The sequence below is a fragment of the Eschrichtius robustus genome, chromosome 3 (assembly GCF_028021215.1).
Source record: "Eschrichtius robustus isolate mEscRob2 chromosome 3, mEscRob2.pri, whole genome shotgun sequence".
Lineage (NCBI taxonomy): Eukaryota > Metazoa > Chordata > Mammalia > Artiodactyla > Eschrichtiidae > Eschrichtius > Eschrichtius robustus.
In genome coordinates, this window is record NC_090826.1 from 156,310,063 (window position 1) to 156,331,178 (window position 21,116).

Genomic DNA, 21,116 nt, shown 5'->3' on the forward strand with positions numbered 1-21,116 from the left:
GTGTGTGCCAAACATATAGTAAGTGCTTGATAAAAAAGGAGCTATTACTAATTCACAAATCTATCAATAAATGTGATCAACCAAGTGTTCCCCTACATCTGTGGTTCTCAAACTTAGTGAGCATAAGAACCACCTAGGGGACTTCCCTGGTGGCACAGTGGTTAAGAATCCACCTGCCAATGCGGGGGACATGGGTTTGATCCCTGGTCTGGGAAGATCCCACATGCTGCGGAGCAACTGGGCCCGTGTGCCACAACTACTGAGCCTGCGCTCTAGAGCCCACAAGCCACAACTACTGAACCCACGTGCCACAACTACTGAAGCCCGCACACCTAGAGCCTGTGCTCCACAACAAGAGAAGCCACCGCAATGAGAAGCCCGTGCAGCAGCAAAGACCTGATGCAGCCAAAAATTAAAAAAAAAAAAAAAAAAAAAAAAAAAAAAGTAACCACCTAGGATACTTATTTCAAGTGCAGATTTTCAAGCTCCACCCCTGGAAATTCTGTTTCCATTAGTTTGGGGTGGGGCCCAGGAATCCGCATGTGTAACTAAATTCCAAGGTGATTTGTGTTGCTGATAGTCCATGAACCATACTTTGAGAAACACTGCTCTATGGTCTCAGGGAATAAAAAGAAAAAAGAAGTTTTTCCCATCACTAATGTGCCATAAAAATTCTATAACATGCAGATGTAAAATTAAAGAGATTCAAATATTGAGTGATTCTATATTCAAGATGATTTATATAGTTCTTTCCTACTTAAAGGCTTCAGAATCATTCTAAAGTGACATTTTATCCTTTTAACACTCGTGATATGGATGAATGTGCATGACACTCTTCCTTGGAGTCATCTTAATCCCTCATAGAGATCTCTCTCTCTCTGGACTGTGGTACTTATCTCCCCCTTGGAGTATTGACAGTCATTACCACTTCAATCTTATGCTGTTGTTTTACATTTCATTTGTGTCTCATTTCCCCAACTGCACTTTAAGTCCAAAGGCAGGGACCAATGTCTTTTTTTGTTCTCTATCTTCCACAAGCATCTTGTAAAGCCTTTGTAAATGATATTTATTTCATAAATATATTTGAATGAATGGAGATACATCTAACTGTAGTCTAATACTCATTGATAAATTCTTTACCACAAGAGTGGCTCAAAATTACAGTTGTGAAAGGACTATTAGGCTTTTAGTTTTAGAGTCAGACAGAGCAGAGTGTAGCTCTCAGGCCTATGAAAGTGCTATAATCTCTCTGAGCCTGTTTTCTCATTTGTAGAGTGAATAACTCTTACCTTGCAGATCTGACATGGGGATTAAGAGAGAGTTCACAAGGTTCCTAGCAAAATGCCTAACACCTATGGTTCTCTTTAAACACCTATAGTTCTCTGTGCTTACTCTTATTATTATATTTAAAAGTACCACATAGAATAATAGATGGAACTGCCATAGATATTTATCTTCAGATGAAAAATAATAAACAACTGATTCTCTCTGAGCAAAGCTGATATTTTCTCTTCTTTTTTTCTGACTTTTTAAGGTCTAGCATTTTCAGCTTTAAGTAAGACTGTCCAGAGGTTTGTATGGATTCCCTATGGAGATGGGAAAGGACACAAAGCAGCCATTTTACCAGTCCCAGGCTCTCACAGAGAGCAGTACAATCAGGGTTTAAGTTTATGCTTCACAAACCTCCTCTGTTCATGGCCATGATGCTTGTGACTTTTCTCCCATTACTAAGAAGCAACAAGCACCCAGAATGAAGAATATGCATCCTACCTGAAATGAGAAGCAGGAACTTCCCCTTTTTTGTATTACAGATGGGAGATTCACTGCTCCAAGGAAAGAGTCAAACTTTGGATCTCCCATGCAAGTCTTAGGAAAGCTGCTAGAAAAATGTTTACAAAATTGGCAATCTGGGTTTGTTTACGCCTTTATAGCATTGCTAGTTAGGTAACAGAGAGCCTACGCTATGGAGGAAATAATATATATTATTTCTCAATAAAAATAGTAACTACCGTTTTATACCTGAAGGCAAAAAATTGAAACAAATAGCTAAGAATAAAGTGGATAGTGGTTAAATAAACCATGATACATTCACTTGATAGCATGGTAAACAATCATTTACAATGTTTACCAAAACATATGGAAATATGTCTAAGTAACAGCATATGGAATAACATGGAAAAATAGAATAACATATTGGAAAATGCTTCTGAGTACATTTTAAGTAAAAAACAGGGAAAATTTAGTTTAGACTCAAGAGCTTTCTCCAACTCACGAGTGATGCAGAGCCTTCCCAGTCCTGCCTGCCTCTTACAATAGCCAATAAAAAGCCTGTGCTTAGGTGGTGGGATTGTGACATCAGCAACAATCCAGCCAATCTCCCTGACGATTATTTGCGTAGTTTACACCTCCTAATGCAACGGAACCCAGTTTCTTTTAGGGAGAGCATTGAGTGGAAGTGGAAATCTCCAAAAGAAAGGGAAGAAAATTACATTAACAGAGGAATACTTGTAATGATATTGGTATCAAAATACAGGGATCAAAATTATTATATCTGGTTTCTCAAGAGAGTACTTTTACCTTCTAAGCAAAGCACTCTAGTTAGTATGTTAAATCTTAAAATAGCTCTCTGACAACCCATTTGATGTTTAAATTTTTTTTAAAGAATTCCTGCAGAATAGGATAATTAATTATCCTTGGATAATCTACAAGCCTCTTGCTATTGGAAAAAGAGAAGCCTTTTATTTCTTAGAGTTAATTGCTCTTACAAAAAGAAAAAAAAAATCTACTTTATGCTTACCTGTTGATCTTGGCACCTTATCTTCTACAATTAAAGCTGCATCAGTTTTTCAAGGTAAATGCAGTGGCTGTCGACAAGGATAACAGGATTCCATAACCCTAATCTTTATCCTCCTTGATTATACACTTACTGGTTTAGCAAATTTGATATTAACAGGATTGCCCCCTTCCATTAGCCTAACTGGGATTTCCTTTCACAAAAAGCATTAAACTTAGTGGGATAATCCTGCCTTTCTCATGTGGCAGACAGTGGGCTTGGACAAGTTTGTTCATTATTTTTGTTTCATTCAGGTTTACTGAGCACATACCATGTGTCAAATATTTTCACATGCATTGTCTAATTTAATCCTTAAAATAACCATGTGAGGATAGATATTATTAGCCCCTGTTTACAGATGAGAAACCCAAGGATGAGAGAGGTTAAGTGATTTGGTTGCCCAAGAACACACAGGGGGTAACAGAACCAGAATTCTTACATGTATTTTCTAACACCAAGACCAGTGTCCTTCCCACTACACCATGTTACTTATTTATTTATAATTAACCAGTGGTACCAAAGCAAAATGGAAAATGCTACTCCTACATACTGAATATAATCTCTTGTATCGTAAACCTGTAAATTTTTGTCTTATCTTGAACGTCAAAATATAGTATGTGCCTATATTTTCCCAAGAAACCTAGAATGATAGAATGATTTAATCCTTTAAACAAAATTTCAGTCAAAGTATTTTCAAGTTCTCTTTATTTTAGGTACTCAAGAATCGAAAATTTGTCATCAGTTTCAAACTGGTGGTTGCAGGTCACACAGCTCTCTACACAACTTCTCACCCAAACTTCTTTGGCAGTAGCATATTTGTTCCATAATATGACACTCAGTGAAAGTCAGAAATGGGTGAGACACATTTGAACTCCCACGGATAGAACCACTGGAGTGGAATGTTCAACTTTCTGAAGCTGGATGACATCTCTGTTTAAAGCCATGGCCCTCACTCTGTGCCAGGCAATGTCTAAGTGCTTTACATATATTACCCAACACCCTATAAGGTTGGTATCCCCACTTCTGAAAGAGGAAACCGGGGCTTAAAGAGGTTAGACAACTTGCCTCCAATCACATGGTCAGTGGAGAGCAGAGCCAGGATTTGTCCCCAAGCAGTCTGGCCACAGAGTCTGAGCTCTTAACCTCTGCACAACGCTGCTTCTCCAAAATGGAATGTAAAGTATTGGCTGATTTCATGAAACCCACCACTTTTTTGTTGACCTGCTAAATATGGCCACAAACAGGAAATCTGTCCATCATGCTATGGGTACATGAAAATATTATAAACATCAAACTGAAGGTCAACTTCAACCTAGTATGGAAATGAGACATAATTCAAAATGATTATGGTCTCTGCTCCCTTAAAGCTTCACACCGACTGCCTTCACTTTTCTTCAGCCTAGAGTCAGGTCACGAACATGTGTCCACATGTGCTCACTATTTGCCACCCAGGGTCTGTAGGGCCCCTACACTTCACTGGGGCGAGTCAGGCAGGGGGCAGTAGACTCTGTCTGACATCTTGCACTGAGGTCATCTGCCCCCACTGGTTCTGTCTACTCCTGCCACCGACTTCAAAGGCACATTCTTCCTTTCCCTCACCATTGAAAATGCTAAAGGCTTGTGGCCTTGTGTTTCCACATTGTGCCTGATACTGTCTAGTGGAGGTGGGGGTGGTTCTACATTTCCAGCCCATCCTAAATTCCTGTTTTCTAGAAATGGAGCTGCCTTGTTTAGAAAGTAGCTGCTAGACTGAAGTAAATTCTTAACAACTTAGGCTCTTCTAGGACACACATTAAAATGAGTGGTTGGAATGGGAAAAAGACAGAACAGAGTCAGGAGACTCGCAGACTAGTAGGACTGAAGTGAGGCCAGAATGGTATGATGGGTGTGAAAGAGACTGGGAAACTGTGAAACACTTTAGAGATCACTGTGACTCACTGACTGAGTGGCCCCTTCACTACAGTCTAGGCCAGTGCTTCTCAAATGTTAGCTTGCATCAGAATTACCTGGAGGACTTGTTAAAACTGATTTTGGGGCCCACTATTTTTGATTCAGTAGGTCTGGATGGTGTCCAATAATTTGCATTTCTATCAAGTTTTCCAGGTGATGCTGCTGCTGCTGGTCCCAGGACCCTACGTTGAGAACTGTCCGTCTAGGCTGCTGGGTGGACAAAAACCATGGTATCCACAGTAAGCACAGGGTAGGCCCTCATATGGGGTTGTTATTATTACTAGGCTGCGTATTTTGGTAACCCCAGTATTTGCTCTCTTGTGCCTCCAGATTAGTCAGCACACTTTGGCTGAGATTTATGGGAAAAAGAGATTGCATTCCTTTCCTCTCTTCCATGTCTCAACCTCCTGCCATAAATACCCCTTCTTATTTCAAAGCTGCTTCACAGTTTGCAAAAAACTGTCACATACATTATTGTGTTCAAAAATGAAATACTTTCTCATTTCTGAGCATAAAGCTGAGACTCATGAGATAGTTTACTTAAAGTGGGGGGAAGGGAAGGGGCGATGGGGCAGAACACCCGCTTTCTTCTCCTTGCATTTGCAGCTCTGAATGTAGGCACTGGTAGGTGTTTCAGGTCAAGTGTCAGAGGGGATCCGCGTCTTCCTCATTGAAGAGGTGTTATAATGTGCAAAGTTAGAGCAAAAAAGCAGCGATGATAAGCATCCCTATTCGTCTCCTCCCCGCCAAATAAAATGAGTGGGTGGGGGGAACCCCGACAGAGTCTTTCCTGGAAGACTCACGCATCTGAGTGAGTTTTAGCAGATTCTCACGCATCTGCTAAAACCGCGTTCCATTGGCCAGCCGCCCCCAGTCTCTACTCCGCAGCCCGCTCCCTGCAACGCTAAAACGCAGTAGCCTCACCCTCCAGACCTCTCCTGGGGGATCGCACGATGCAACCAACCCTAAAAACGTGGCCGCGCGACGCCCCCTCAGCCCTCCGGGCTTCCCATTGGCCCGTTGCCGTTGTCACTCCCTCCTTGCCTCGCCTTCCCCCTCCCGGGCCGAGGCACTGGGCGGGGTAGGTTGCGCGCTCGCCGCTGGCTCTGGCGGCGGTCGAGGCTTTGCAGCAGGCGGCGCGGAGGGCGGGGAGCGGGTCTCGCGCGCGCGCGCGCGCGCGCGGGGGAGGGGCGGGGCGCGGCGAGCTGCGGGCTCCGTGGCCGTCCAGTGTGGGGCGGGGGCCCGCGGCAGGGCTGGGGGCCGCAGTCGGCGCCGAGGGCTGCCGACGAGGACCTGCCCGGCCGGCCGCGCCATGCCTGCCGCGCCCAGCAGCCCGGCCCGCCGGGGGGGATGCGCTGTGCCGCCCAGCTCCGCTCCGCCCGGCCCTTGCCCTGAAGCAGAAAGTTTGGGGGCTGGGGGCTATCTCCTCCCTTTCCAATGACTGCCCAAGGACTCCTGCTGCCCAGCCTCGATTGTGACCTGTCTCCGCTCCCCAGGTCGTAATGAACTATTGCAAGCTGTAACCAAGGCTCCCCTTCCTCTCCCCTCTCTCACCCTCCTTTAAAAAGGTTTATTTTTTTAATTCAAGAAATTGTGATCCGCCGACTCCCCTCCTCGTTAATAATTTAGACCCCAAGCCTCGTTTCTGAGTGTAAGAGGGGGTGCGGTCTCCCCCAAGAAGGCGCGCTGGAAGGACAGATTCCCCTTGCCGACCCACATACACCATGAAGAGGTGCAAATCGGACGAGCTGCAGCAACAACAGGGTGAGGAGGATGGAGCTGGGCTGGAAGATGCAGCTTGCCACCTGCCGGGCGCGGACCTCCGGCCTGGGGAGGCCACGGGTGCTAACTCTGCTGGCGGGCCAACTTCGGATGCGGGCGCTGCCGCGGCGCCCAACCCGGGTCCCCGAAGCAAGCCTCCCGATTTAAAGGTGAGCGCAGACCCTCCCCTTACGAGTCCAACCGGCGACTTAGCTTTCCCCGCCCCACGCAGAAGTGCTTTAACAGAATAAAAGTGATGGGGAAGCCAGACAAAGGTCAGAGAGAATGAGCAGATGTTGGGCCAGACCCTGTGCTGGACGTCAGGTACCATTTGTGCCTCTGTCTTTCAGCTCGTTTCGGGCCTCTGTGTTTGTTCCTCATTATTCAGCAGACGTTCTAGTGACTTACGCATCCGAGATTGTTTGAATAATGTGTGTGAAGTGCTATTCGCAGACAAAGGGCTGGAGAAATCCAAGATGCTAACTAAAAAGTTGACATCACTTTCCCTCCTGTAAAATGGCAGGGGAAGAAAATTACAGCGTGGGAGCCCAAGCAAAAGACCGTTAGTTTCTTTGCTGAATTAGTTTCCTCCTTTTGGGACCTTCCTGGAGTGAAGCTCAGTTTGTCCATCTGTGAAAGGGGAGTGTGGGTTTCTTGCCGTTAGGTGGAGCCAGAGGTTAAGCTAGTGCTTGGAGATCCCTGCCCGCTTGCTAAACCAACCCCAGGGTGGAGAACTGACAGGTGGCCGCTTAGTGCTTAGGCTGGTTTGGGGCCTCGGTTCAAGTTGCACACACGCAGAGCCGGCATTTAGAACCAGGATCCGAAAGAGGCGATTGCATGCAGCTGGGAGTCCTTTATTTTCCAGCCTGAGGTCGCTGAGACAATTATTGAGCTGTATTGGATGTCTCTATATTAATTAAAACAGCAGCTGTGATAAATAATGCACCTTTGCTGGAGCTGCCACAGGGACTGCAGGCTCAGGCTTCTCAAGCCAGCTCACCACAGGGCTGAGAGAGATGTCAGCCCAAGGAAGGAACTTTGGTGCATCGGAGATTGATGCCTGGGGGACATTTTCTCCAGAGGGGGTGCAAGGTCTTAGCTAGGGGAGCAAAAGGACTCCCTTATGTTAAATAAAGCCTGTATCCTATGGCAGCAGCCACTAAGGAGCTCACCAGAATAAACCAATGACATTCCTCGTTCGACCTGAGCGGCACAGAGTCAGGAAGTTAGAGCGCAGGTGAGTGTGCTCTTACCTGTGTGTTACCTGTCTGTGTTTCTTGGGGAGGGCTGAGAAGGTGACTGCTACCTCCATGTGTGTACTTTAAAAATTTGTGGTAGTTATTCGAATGTGACCTCTGGTTTTGCTGCTGTCCTTTTCAGAGTTTTGGGGCTAGCCTTATGTCTAAGATGAGCTCCACTGGGTAGGCTGTGCGCATTAAGTCCTTGGTACCTGGCACACCTGCCACTTCTGAGCCCACCCTGTGTGGTCAGGAGGTGTGGTTCCTATTTTAAATGAGATGGTGAAGGAAAAGAGCTGCTCTTAAGGCTGATGTGGGGAGGGGGCCAGCCTTCTGCTGCAGACTTCATCTTCATTCTGGGCCGATCCAGATGGGTCTGGCCAGCAAACCCTGATTCCTTGACCAGGTGGGATTCTCACGCTGAGTCCATGAGCAGCAGCCTTGGAAACTCCCGGACTCTTCAGCTCAGGCAGCAGTGGAAACGACCAGCTCCATTCATTCCCCCAGCTGCCTTCATGAGGGAAGGTGGACTGGTTGTGGTGTGGGGCTGCAGTGTCTTTGTAGATAAAGCTGCTTAAAGAAGCTCGTTCATGTCCACCCTCTTATACTCCCTCTCTCTCTCTCTTTTTTTTTTTTTTTTTTTTTGTGACACTCATTCTGGTTGGGGCAGACATAGCAACAACTCTACACTTGATGTTAAATGCTGACTTTCCCCGAACCAAAATTGAGATCGGGTGTGAGAAAAGACGTTGTCCTTCCAAGTTATCCTCCACCCCCACCAGAAAGCATATCACCGAGGTAACCACCGCCATGTGGACCCAGGCTGGCAGCCCAGAGAAAACCTAGCTGCTGCCTGCTCAGGGGGAGCACGGGGAGACAATCAGGGCCTTTTCCTGTTTATCTCTGTCTGCTTTATCACGTGTTTACAGCGTAGGGACTTCAGAACCAGGCATGAACTTGGGGGCTATCGCAATTTGATTTGCTCTGTGATCTCAGGCACATCACTCAACTTTTCTGAGCCTTTTTCTGGGGGAAAGGGACCAGGAATATTGAAGTGTGTCCAAACTTGTTTACCAGTGCTGGCACAGTTTTCCAATGATGGAAAAATTCCATCTTTGGCTCTAGCACTGGGTAGAAGCTAACTTGTTTTAGATTTGATGGTGGTACCAGAACGGGGTAAGTTTGATTTTTAACACCCCCCTGCCTCATACCTGTGTTTGGCCTGGAGCAAGCCGCAGTTCTGGCTTGCTGTTGTTTTCATTTTAAACTTTGGAGATAGGAACTTTTGGTCCTTTAGTCCCACTTCTGTTTTCTTGTGACAGCTCCAGGCATTGTGATGGATTAGGTGCAATGGAGGAAATCATCTTGAGAAAGGGGGAAAAAAAAAAAAGGCTTTGTGTGAAGCACCTCCGTGGAAGTTTTGCGGAGGGAGAGGAGAGAATTTTGGTCTGAATGTGCCCTAGCTAGTGGCAGCCAGAGCTTTCAGGGACTCCCGTGGTCTCCCTCCATGGTCCTTCAGTGTTGTGGAGAACTGCACTGTAAATTTCTCCTATGGTGGCCCGGGATCCGTGATTATGGGGTGGGGAGGACCAGTGAAAAGAAGGAAAAATAATTAAGCAGCAGTCTTAAAGGAGCAATCATAAAACTGTAACTGAAAAATAGCCTGAAAATGGACATTGCCCCACAGGCAGCTTATGCAGGTACTTTGGGGGCCTTCTCAGCTACTCCACACATTTGATGTGACCTTCAGGGGCGATCTCAGCAGACGCTCCTGCAACAGGAGCCCAACAATTCAGAGTCACATCCCCTGCCCCCTATGGCTTGGATTCCTGTTGAACCACTTGAGTTCATGTCTTGGTTCATTTGTGATCATTATCCAGTCCTTTGCTGCTGCCAGGTTCCTTGCTAGTTGGGAGGAGATGCTAGATTGCTGGTCACAGAGAGTGTCGGCTGACCAAAAGTACATCAAGATTTTCCGGCAAGTAAATGCAGTGCCAGTGAGAGTGGGAGTGGGAGGAGCTCAGGGGAAAACTGCAGAAAGGGATGGAGCACACATTCCTGTTAAAAATACAGCATGTGGTAGATGTTGCTGAGGCCTGGGATGAGTGGCTAAGCACGAGAGTCAGCTGGCTCTGTCCTGATGCCTTTTAGAAGCCTGAGGGCAGGGGAGGAAATCGCAGACCTCTCCACCTCTCCCCAGCCTTTCCTGAAAGGAAGGCTCTGGGTTTGCTGGCTGGAGGCCTTCCCCTAGACTTCCCCTGAGGTTCTCTATCCCCTCACAAAAGCCCCTGCAAATAATTTCTCCAGGGATTTCTGAACAGGACTAATATTTTTTCCTGGAAGAAGAAGGGGGTACTCTGAATTGCACCATTCCAGTCCTGGTTCGAAGTGCTTTTTTTTTAAAATTTTATGTATTTATTTATTTTTGGCTGCACCGGGTCTTTGTTGCTGCGCGTGGGCTTTCTCTATTTGCGTTGAGCGGGGGCTACTCTTCATTGCGGTGTGTAGGCTTCTCATTGTGGTGGCCTCTCTTGTTGCAGAGCATGGGCTCTAGTCACGTGGGCTTCAGTAGTTGTGGCACACAGGCTCAGTAGTTGTGGCTCTGGGGCTCTAGAACGCAGGCTCAGTAGTTGTGGCGCACGGGCTTAGTTGCTCTGCGGCATGTGGGATCTTCCCGGACCAGGGTTCGAACCTCTGTTACCTGCATTGGCAGGCGGATTCTTAACCACTGCGCCACCAGGGAAGCCCCTCGAAGTGCTTTTGACTCAGGACTCATTTGGGTTCTTTCATCCACACCATTCACTGGTCTTCCTGTCTGCTCAGAGTGAAGAGCGATTAGAAACCAAAGATCTGAGGGAAAGTCACAACTGAATCCTATATGATTCTCCTTGCTGGCTCGCAGCCTGTGCTGATCACAGGTGCGTCACCTGCGCCCGATGCCCCTTGTTCGTTCAGCGGTCCAGTAGAGAGCCTGCTGGCAAAGGGTTCATGGGTTAACAGATACTGATGGCTTCAGCGGGGAAGGCGTGTTTTAAATTGTGAAACACGATGTGCATATAAAAGTGTCTGAAAACATATGTACCCCTTAAATAACAACAGCAAAACAGACACCCCGTCTACCTACCACCCAAGTTAAGAGAGAGAACATTGACATTCCCAAGAAGCCCCTGCTTATTTTTCTCTTCTTTTATTTATTTATTTTTAAGGCCCAGGGTTTTAGTAAAATTAATGGGCCTCAGTTTCTCCACTTTTTCAATGGAGAAGACAGGCGACTTCATGGGAATGCGGACGGGATGGAGGGTTGTGTGTGCTCTGGGACCCTGGGGAAGGGTTCTGATGGTAGGGCAGGGCTCTTTGTGGCCTTGCTGCGTCATGAGGCCCCCAGCTCTCCTTTAGAAGTGATGTGTTCAGGTGTGAAGACTCCCACAGTCTCAGGTGGGAGCAGGACCCCTGGGAGATGTTTCATCAGGGGAGGTAGGATTGTGGTAGACCTAAGCACAAGGAAATGGGAAATCAGTTCTTCGGCAGCAGGCACTGCCTCTGCCTCCAGGCAAACAGAGTGAAACACTTGCAAGAAAGTCATCTGTCGAAGCATGTGTAAGTTTGAGGGTGCTTCCAGCATCACTGATGGAATCAGAAACATATGGGATTCATCAGAAGAGGTGCACTTAGAGAAAGTTTTAAAGGGTGGAAACGTTAATTACCAAAGAAGAGGAGGGCACTTTCTAAGTGGGGGAAGTGAAAGGGCAAGTGCCAGGTCCCTTGTAAGGCCAGTGCCCTTTTTTGACTGGACAGCAGTTCCCCAGCCCTGTAAATAGTCAGGGACAGTGGAGGGTGGTGAAGAATGCGGAGGGTGCCTGTATTTGTCCCACCTGGACCTAATGTGAGGAGGGCAGAGGGTCCTGAGACCTGGGGTTGCCCCTCTCCTACCCCCTCTGCCATCAGGAATTTTCAGAGCAGCCCTGGATATGGGCTTGGGAGGAATTGGTGGCCAACAGGAAAGCATGTGGTGAATGAAGCTGTCTGTTCTCCTGCCACATACTGGGTTCTAGATGAATTCCCAGCTGCCCTTGTTCCAGTGGGAACTGTCGTGCAGGCTCGGCATTTACAGAATGTGCTACTTTTCGTGTATTTAATTGTCTTAACTGCCAATCCCATTAACAAGAATCTCTCCGTCAACAAGGAATTGAAACATTTGATAGGACCTGAATTTGGGGTTGAAGTTTTAAAAAAGTGTGGGTGTCAGGAGCTGGGGAAAAAATATCTCAGGTGGCTTCTCAGTGGTGGTCTTGGAGGCCAACTCTAAATTCATGCCTATTTTCATCTCTCCTCTAAGAAAGACGTCTCGCTTTGAAATGCTCATGGATGAGGAGGGTGCATTCTTAGAATGAGGCCATACTGGACAGGGTCCCCCTTTATCAGCCAAACACTTAAGCCTCTCTCCGTGTTGAAAAGTTAAAACAAAGCTGTTGAGGGATCGCAGTTATGTTTTGTGATTGGGTGAGAAAGACAGTATTTGACTTTTCAAACCAAATGGCTAAAGGCTTCCTTATTCCAGCCAAGCTGGCTGAATGATGTCCACCTGGAAAACAAAGCTGGCTGTGAGAACATTAAGTCTTGACCTGAGCCATTTGTGAGGACAGGAAACACATTTGGGCCCCTGGGTCTGTGTTCATCCTTTTCCAGGCAATTACTAAGATGATAGACTGAGACGAGGTTTTAACTGCAGCAGGAGGGATCTGGGTTAGACACAAAAAACTGTGCGAATGAGCATTTTAAATCTCTGGAAAAGATAGTTGTCTAAGGATTAAATCGCCTTTTGAAGATGGTCTTGTAGATGCGCAGAGTTTCCACTCAGAAAATAATTAAGTAGCATTGGCCATGTTTGTGTTAAGGTCTCTCCCCCTACTACTGGGGGCACAAAGATAATAGATGATACAGCTCCTGCCCTCCATTTGCTCATGGAGGATTCCATCCAGAAGCAGGTGAAAAGTTGGATAACCGTTTGACAGAGCCGTGTCACAAGGCAGAACATGATTAATTGCAAGATGAGTGGTGTAGATGACGAGCGCTCTGGAGTTCAGAGCAGGGTGGTGAGGTCACTTTAGACCGGCGTAGTCAGACAGGGCTGTATGGAGCAGGGGGCAGTGAACGGGGTGTAGGATAAGAGGCAGAGAGAGGGCACACCGTGAAGATAACTTTAATCAGAATCTTTTGGGACTTCCCTGACGGTCCAGTGGTTAAGACTTCACCTTCCAGTGCGGGGGGTGTGGGTTCAGTCCCTGGTCGGGGAGCTAAGATCCCACGTGCCTCGCGGCCAAAAAACCGAAACATAAAACGGAAGCAATACTGTAACAAATTCAATAAAGACTTTAAAAATGGTCCACATCAAAAAAAAAAAAAATCATTAAAAAAGAAAAAGAATCTTTTATGCTGATAAATGTTGAGCTGATTCTGCCTTAAGATCCGCTGCATGAGGTCACCTTGCCTGACTTGCATTGGCTCAGGCAGAATTCTCTGAGCAATAAAGGAATGAGGAATTAAACTAAAATTGAGAATGGGGAAATCACTTGCCCCTGAGTTGAGATCTGTTTGTTTAATGTCAGCTGGGATGCTGGGGAAGAAAAAAATGCTTCCAAAAATCTTTCTTCACTGTGTTTCTAAGAGAAACAGTTGCAGCCGCTCACTCTTCATCATTGTGGCCGTCAGCGCCAAACCTGGGGTGGCAGTTCCTCTCCCGCTCCAACCCCAGGCTCCCCACCCAAGGCCTCTTAAGGGCAATTGAAGACTTCTGCAATCCACTTTGTATTTCAAGAGTAGGACTCTGTGGGTTTTTTACAGCGATTAGCTCTCTAATGCTGGCCCTGTTTCCATAGAGACCCTATAAATAGAGGAACGTTGGCGACCTAGGCTTGCTAAGGCTCACGGTGACCCAATCACCCCCTGAACCCTCCCAGCTGGACCTGTGGTGGGGCAGAGGGAGTTTCAAACCCAGGCAGGAGGAGGGGATGTGTAGTCAGCTATGCAGTCAGCTGCCAGGTGGGATAATTAACTATAGGTAGTGTCACTTTTACAGATCCTTTCAGCTCTAATGGGAGTTGTTAAGAACACAGGGACCTGGAGGAATTAGAAGCTGCTTTTGGCTATTTTTAACCAGATGGTGCCAAAGTCACTGCACCCCGAAGCATTTTACTTTTGACCTCATGCAGCTGTGTTTGCAGCTTTTGGAGCAGACTTCCCCTTTGGGGGACCCACACCCAGGGAGGAAAGGAGATGAAGCCTAACTGTTCAGAGACCACAGCCTTCTCAGGAAGGATCTTTCGGAAACCATCTAGTCTACCCTTTCTTCCTGAGACGATGATGGCACTCCAAGGAGACGGCACCCTTTCTGCCCTTAAAGATAGTTCAGGGAAAGACAGCAAACTTCTTTCATTTACCTCCCCAGGTACAGGTACCTGGCCCCAGGATGCTCTCCTTTCTGCCTTGCTTCTGGCCTCTGGGCAGTTCTGGGACGGTCCTTGCTCGTTCTCATGGATCAAGAGAGCTGTTTGTGTCCCATCTCTAACTCTGAAACATCTCAGCTCTCTTTTCCTAATAAATACACGGCTTCGTTTGGCCACCAAAATGGTTTCTGGCAGCTGGGGAAAAGCAATAGTCAGTGTGGAGAAGCAAGTGACATTTAGTAGCTGGAACCTGTTAGTCAGAGCAGGTGGTGCTTTCTGCCGCGTTGGTGGCTGAGTTCCCTCAAGCTAGTCACCATGGTTTTCCTCATTTCCAAAACTTGTGGCTGGTTATGTGTATGTGCTGGTTTCTTTTTTTTTTTTTTTTTGAACACTTACCGTGTTATGTCAAAACTCCTTAACTCTCTCCTCCCTGACACCCACATGCAGAAACAGCCCAGCCCATGTGTTACCCTGCTTTCTTGCCTTGCACCTTATAAGTGAGGAAAAACCCCTGCATTTGGAGCCATCTCCCTCCCCCCATTATTCTTTGTCTTCTTTTTTGTTCTTTTCCTTCATCTCTACCATAGACTTTAGCAGACTCCTCAGCGCTGCTGGGGCAAAGGTCCTGGGGTCACCCTGGCTTTCCTTTACCTGCAGAACAGATGGGAAGGTGGGAAAGGAAGACCCACACTGGTTACAGGTCTCGCCCCAGTCCTACGGTGTGGCACGGGAAGATTCACCACTGCAGTTCAGGGGGGCGGAACCCCCCGTGGCCCAGGCATTTTTGTTTTGTTTTGATCCTGCCTGTGATACTGTTCTGGGACACACGTAAATACTGTATCTGCTTTAGTCTCGGAATCAGTGTGTGAGCCAGTGAAGGTAACTTAGACTAGAAGTTGGAGGTTCTTCTTTGTGACTGGGATGAGCCCCTTAACTGTGCTGTGCTTCAGTTTCTTCATCTGCAAAATGGAGACACTGATGCTCTGTGACATCCTGCCGCCTGGGGTTAGGCTAGCGTCAGGTTAGAGTGACAGCATACATTGGAAAGCACTTTGAAAAATGCTGTTGTATGATATTAAAAGTAATTTGACCAAGGATTTTAGGATTCAGTGCAGTATAGCAGACAGTGGTGGCTGCTGTCCCCAGTGTCTACCCCCTTCTCCTGGGGCTCAGGGAGAGGAAATGCCTTGGGACCGTGGTGCCGTCTTGAAGGGAACCCTGTATCTGAGTGGATGTGGAAGAGGGGCCTCAGTGTTGGAGAAGCTAGGTTAGGAGTGGTGGGGAGAGGAGAAAGAGGCTTGGAATAGAATGCTAGAAAGACAATTTGTAATATGTAATGTGACCATTTGGCAGAAGTTGCTGGACAAACGCCAGAGCCAGCTGGCCCCATCTACGATGCCTGGAGGATGGTCTGCTGTCAGCTTGGGCCCGACGTGGAGGGGGGGTGTCCTGGCCTGTTCCTGGTCCAGAGGCTGCAGGATCTGGCCATTGCCAAGTCTGGCGGAGTGCACTCCTCAGTCTGGCCTGCCTTGGACGTGGTGGTTTTACCCTGAGCAGACTCTGCCTCAGGCTGGCCCTGAGGAGATGGTAGCTCCCATCGGGAGACCTGGCACTGTGAAACCTAGCGTCTGCGGGGCTGCCCCAGGATTAAATTCTTGAGAAGGAGTAACGGTCACCTTAATTTCCTCACCTAAAAATGGAAATGTTGCTGCTGTTGCTTTTATTAGTTTCTGGGAAAATCAAGTGAGAGAATGCAGGAGAAAGAGCATATCGAAAACTGTAAACCGTTAGTTCACGGTGAGCTGTGATGATATAACTTATCTGGCCTGTAAAATGGGTTTTACAGGGGCCCCACCTACTTTGAGGATTGTGGGGCTACTCAAACGAGGTGAAAAATGAAAATCCTGCACTTTGACGTAATCCACAGTAGTGTGCGTTGTTACTGACATCAGATGTAAGTGCGGCTTACATCTTACAGTAGTGTCTGCACAAAGCACGCTGAGGTGTAAAGTTAACAGTGAGAGTGGGGTCAGCTAATTCAGAAGATCTGAAGCTGGTTTTCTCCTTGGTGTCTGCATGGTTCAAGTTTTCTGCTCTGTAAGTTTGTTTCTAGAAAAAAAAGAAAAGCCAGTACTTGGAATTCTTTGCAAGGTTTCCTAGATGACCGAGGCTGCCTCCTGAGGTGATGAGTTTTACAGATGAAGACGTTGAACCCCATGTGGCTGGGCTCTGAGTTTCCCTCTCAGGAGTTACAGAGTGGGCGTTCTCACCTGGTCCTCAAAGTCCCACCCCTCCTGCTGTTGGCTCTGAAGCTTTCTGCCGAGGGTTCAGCTCCACCACGTGAGCCGACCCCCTGACAGAAGCAGCTGTCTGGAGTTATCCCACACGTTGCCTCGCCCTGGCCGGGTGGTGGGGCTGCCTCTCGCTGAGCAGTGCTGCCTGGGGAGCAGGTGGAGCATCTCAGCGGCAGAGCTAAGAGGGAAGCCGGGGCCAGTGCAGCACTGGGCTCCAGAGCCCCTTTGGTTTGTTCCAGTCTGAGTGGAAAGACACTAAGACTGTATTCTAAAGAAGTGGTCACATTACTGACCGCACTACAAGGAATGCCCATTGAGGTAGTTTATTTACTTTTTTAACATTTACCAGTTTATTGTACAGGGTACAGATGAACAGCCAGATGAAGAGGCACGTACGGTGAGGTTTGGAAGGTCTTGAGTACAGGAGCTTCTGTGGCCCTGGGACTGGGATGTGCCACCCTCCTGGCATGTGGAAGTATTCACCAACTCGGAAGCTTCAGTAAAATTTATTTTATTGCTGTGTCAGGAATGAGATTGGCTATAAATAAGAGGAAATTATTCTAGAGTTGTATAGATAAAGATAGACTTGTTTATTTCATGAACCAAGAATCCCAGGGTAGGCATTCACAGCTGGGTTGGTGATTCCATAGGGCCATCAAGTTCCCAGGCCTGTTGTTGGGGGCTTTACCATCTGTGTGTAGGTCTTCATCATCATGCCAGTTACTTGCAGTTGCAAGGTGGCTGCTGCATCTCCAGGCATTACCTCCACATTCCAGATGGGAAGAAGTAAAAAGGGCTAGTACCTTTATTAGGTAAGCAAAAATTTCCCCAGAAACGCTCACCTTGCTTTTCATTGGCCCAAACTATGTCACGTGTCTACTCCTAGCTGCAAGGGGGTCTGATGAAGCAAGAATTTTTAGCATGGCACAATAAGGCCGTGCAATTTGGTAAGAAAGAAAGGAGAATAGTTATTGGGTAGGTCATTAGCAATATCTGCTACAATTGTATAACCTGATTGTATGACCCTGATTTTCCCAGGGAGTGTTGCAATGAGGCGTCTTTGGAAATGGATGCTTGGTGGGCCAAAAGAGCATCTGGAGGAAGGACCTAATTGGAAGGAGAAAGGGACTAGGGGATGGAGGGAGAATCAGTCCAGAGGGATAAACCTCATGAGCCAAGTGCTGCCCGCATGTGCCACTGAGCCCCAGACTATAGCCACAAGGATATCATGACCAGTAATCCTGAACCATGTGTGGATTTGGAATGTCCTGTGGGAAGCCATACGGGTACATTTCTTTGTGAATGAGAGGAATTGGTCTGGTTGCCACCTTTCTGCAAGGTGACCTTTAAGGCATGACAGGACATTCATGGGGATCGTCCAGATTCAGATGGCTGTAGGAGCTACACTCATATCCCAGGAATGGACCCCTCACCTCTGCCCGCAACCGACTAGGCATTCGAGAGCTTTCCACTCACCAGATTCTTCATCTTTCCTCCTTAAGAAAATCCAGCAGCTCTCAGAGGGCTCCATGTTTGGCCACGGCTTCAAGCACCTGTTCCACGGCCGCCGCCGGTCACGGGAGAGGGAGCATCAGACGTCTCAGGATTCCCAGCAGCAGCATCAGCAGGGCATGTCCGACCATGACTCCCCGGACGAGAAGGAGCGCTCCCCGGAGATGCACCGCGTCTCCTACGCCATGTCCCTGCACGACCTGCCCGCCAGGCCCACTGCCTTCAACCGCGTGCTGCAGCAGATCCGCTCCCGGCCCTCCATCAAGCGGGGTGCTAGCCTGCACAGCAGCAGTGGGAGTGGCGGCAGCGGGGGCAGTAGCCGGCGCACCAAGAGCAGCTCCCTGGAGCCTCAGCGTGGCAGCCCCCACCTGCTGCGCAAGACACCCCAGGACAGCAGCCTGGCCGCCATCCTGCACCAGCACCAGTGCCGCCCCCGGTCTTCTTCCACCACTGACACGGCCCTGCTGCTGGCTGACGGTGGCAACCTCTTGGCCGAGGAGGCGGAGGGTCTCAGCGACAAGGTGAGGCGGGGCAAGAGGAGGGCCTTCTGGGTCGGGGCTACTCAGAGGCAGGAGCCACCTGCGCAGGGGCCTGTGGCCTTGAGGACCTGAGCTGGGGCCTGGCCTGGTGGGTGTGGACACGCTGCCGCCTGCAGAGTTGTGTGTCCGATGGAAGGAGCCAGAGATAGGACAAGCCAAAAGCAAGAGATGATCCCCAAAAGGCTGATTTTTGTTTGTTTGGGGATTTGTTTTTTAAAATTATCTTTTGCTCAGGCTGATAGTAGTTTTGGTTTGTTTTCCTTAAACATGCTCTCAAGAGGCAATACATGCAGTGGTTGAGAGCACAGACTAGCATCAACCCTGGTTCTGCCACTTACTGCCTGAGTCACTTAATTTTTTTGTACTTCAGTTTTCTCAATTGAAGATGGGGATAATAATAGTAGAATTGCTCTAGGATTAAATGGGTTCATGTATGTCAAATACTTGGAATGGAGCCTGGCACAGTATGGTTTTTATTATTGTTACCAACCAAAGAAGATAGAGGAGGAGTCCATGAAGGGCTGTTGGGTAAGGAGAAAATCTAGTTTGGTACTTCCTGAATTTCTATATTCATTCTGTTATTCATATAATAAGTATTGATATTTCTTGCATACTTGTTATGTGCTATAAGAATGAATAAGCCGGAGGTACTGTCCTCACTGAATAGAGGGGAGACAGGCTGGTGAATGGACAAGATAGGGTGATGAGGCTGTGATAGAGGATATGGGAGCTTGTTGGCAAAGACCTTCTAGAGGAAGCCATTGAGCTGAATCTTGAAGAAGGAGTATAATTTAGCCAGAGAATTGGGAGGAAGGGTGGGGGGAGGAACGGTATAGTGTGTACAAAGGCAAGCGAGCTGATGCCAGGGACTGCCCGGGGTTCATTGTCGTTGGAGCGTCCAGTACTTTTGGGGGCTGACAGGTAGGCAGAGGTTAGATCACAAAAGGCCTTGCCATGTTGAGTCCAGGGTAGTGTGAAGCTATCAAAGGGTGTTAGGCAGGAAAATGGCAGGAGGAGGTCCCTTTGGGTCTTAGTGTAGACAGTAGATTAGGAAGCGGGACAGGAGTGGAGTCAAAGAAACCATTATTGGAGCTATTGCCGGAGTCTAGGCTGCAGCAGTGAGGATGGAAAGGCAGAGATAAATTCAGAAGACCTTTGGCAGTTCTCATCGATAGTATAGGCGAGAAAGTGGACATGGAAGACGAAGGAAGAGGAGTAGAGGAGGACTCTAGTTTTCTGGCTTAGCAACTTTAGGAATGGGGCATTCTTTAGTTGAGGAAACACAGGAGCATGTTTTTTTGTTTTTTTTAATATTTATTTATTTATTTATGGCTGTGTTGGGTCTTCGTTTCTGTGCTAGGGCTTTTTCTAGTTGCGGCGAGCGGGGGCCACTCTTCGTCGCGGTGCGCGGGCCCTCTCACTATCGCGGCCTCTCTTGTGGCGGAGCACAGGCTCCAGATGCGCAGGCTCAGTAGTTGTGGCTCACGGGCCTACTTGCTCCGCGGCATGTGGGATGTTCCCAGACCAGGGCTCGAACCCGTATCCCCTGCATTGGCAGGCAGATTCTCAACCACTGCGCCACCAGGGAAGCCCAAGGAGCATGTTTTGGGAGCCAAGTGATGCGTTCACTTTTGGACATGTTGAATTGCAGGTGCCTTTGGGAGCTGTCCATCTAAAGAGCACCAACTGGCAATGGGGTTCTTGGGGGAGAGGTCTGGGCTGGGGCGAGCACTCTGGGAGCCAGTACTGAGCTTGAAATCCTGGGTGCGGATGAGACGGTCGAAGGGCATGTGTCGAGGGTGCTGAGACCAAGGACAGAGACGACGTATAAGGGGCAGAGCAGCCAGGTCTGCAGGAGTGAACCTGGAGAGAAATGATGCCGAAGTATAAGGAGAAAGGAGTTTAAAGAGGGAGGAAGTAAGTATTCAACGGAGTGAAATGCAGCAGGAGTGACAGGTCAGATCTGGATTTGGAAATGTACATAGATAGTATCAAGCAGTGGGGGGTCATTGATAACCGTGGCAAGTAGCCAGTTTTAGTAGATTGAGCAGATGCTGGAAGTGGAGGGTCAGCTCTTCCGGGGAGGAGAAAGGAGGCCAATACTGGTTGAGGCAGTCTGGTTTTTGTTAGTTTTTAAAAGATGCGCAGGGAGGGCTACAGATCACTAGTAGGCCAGGAAAAGGGCTTTTGACTTTTTTCTCTAGTGAGATGAGAAGTCATTAGGTTTTGTACAGATGAGTGACACCCTTGAAGAAGACCGCTTGGGCTGCTCTGTGGAGACTAGGCTATGAGCCACAGCGTGAGCAGGGAGTCTGGCTAGGAAGCTGTTGGAAGCCTCCAGGGGTGAGCTGACAGTGGCTTGCTGCAGGGTGAGAGTGGGAGAAGTGGCTGGATTCTGGATTCGCTTCAGAGATCAAGCTACAAAGGTTCCTGATGGATTTGGGGCACGACAGAAGGGGAGCAGGCAGAGATGGCTCACAGGTTTTTGGCCTGGCAGCTGGAAAGAAGACATTGCCGTTAACTGAGTTGGGAAAGACAGCACACGG

At 48.0% G+C, this 21,116-nt stretch overlaps 1 protein-coding gene across 2 annotated transcripts in view; it reads left to right on the forward strand.

The window, feature by feature from the left end:
• The first annotated feature begins 6,025 nt into the window (after positions 1-6,025).
• The window catches only part of TMCC2 (transmembrane and coiled-coil domain family 2), a 35,775-nt gene continuing 20,684 nt past the window's right edge, over positions 6,026-21,116 (forward strand). Inside the window, exons 1-2 of one of the 2 annotated variants that reach the window (XM_068541574.1) lie at positions 6,026-6,714; positions 18,022-18,552. In XM_068541574.1, the coding sequence (XP_068397675.1) occupies positions 6,508-6,714; positions 18,022-18,552 (738 nt within the window). In that variant the 5' untranslated portion in view covers positions 6,026-6,507. The remainder of the gene's footprint in view (positions 6,715-18,021; positions 18,553-21,116) is intronic. The other variant, XM_068541575.1, reaches the window with a different exon arrangement.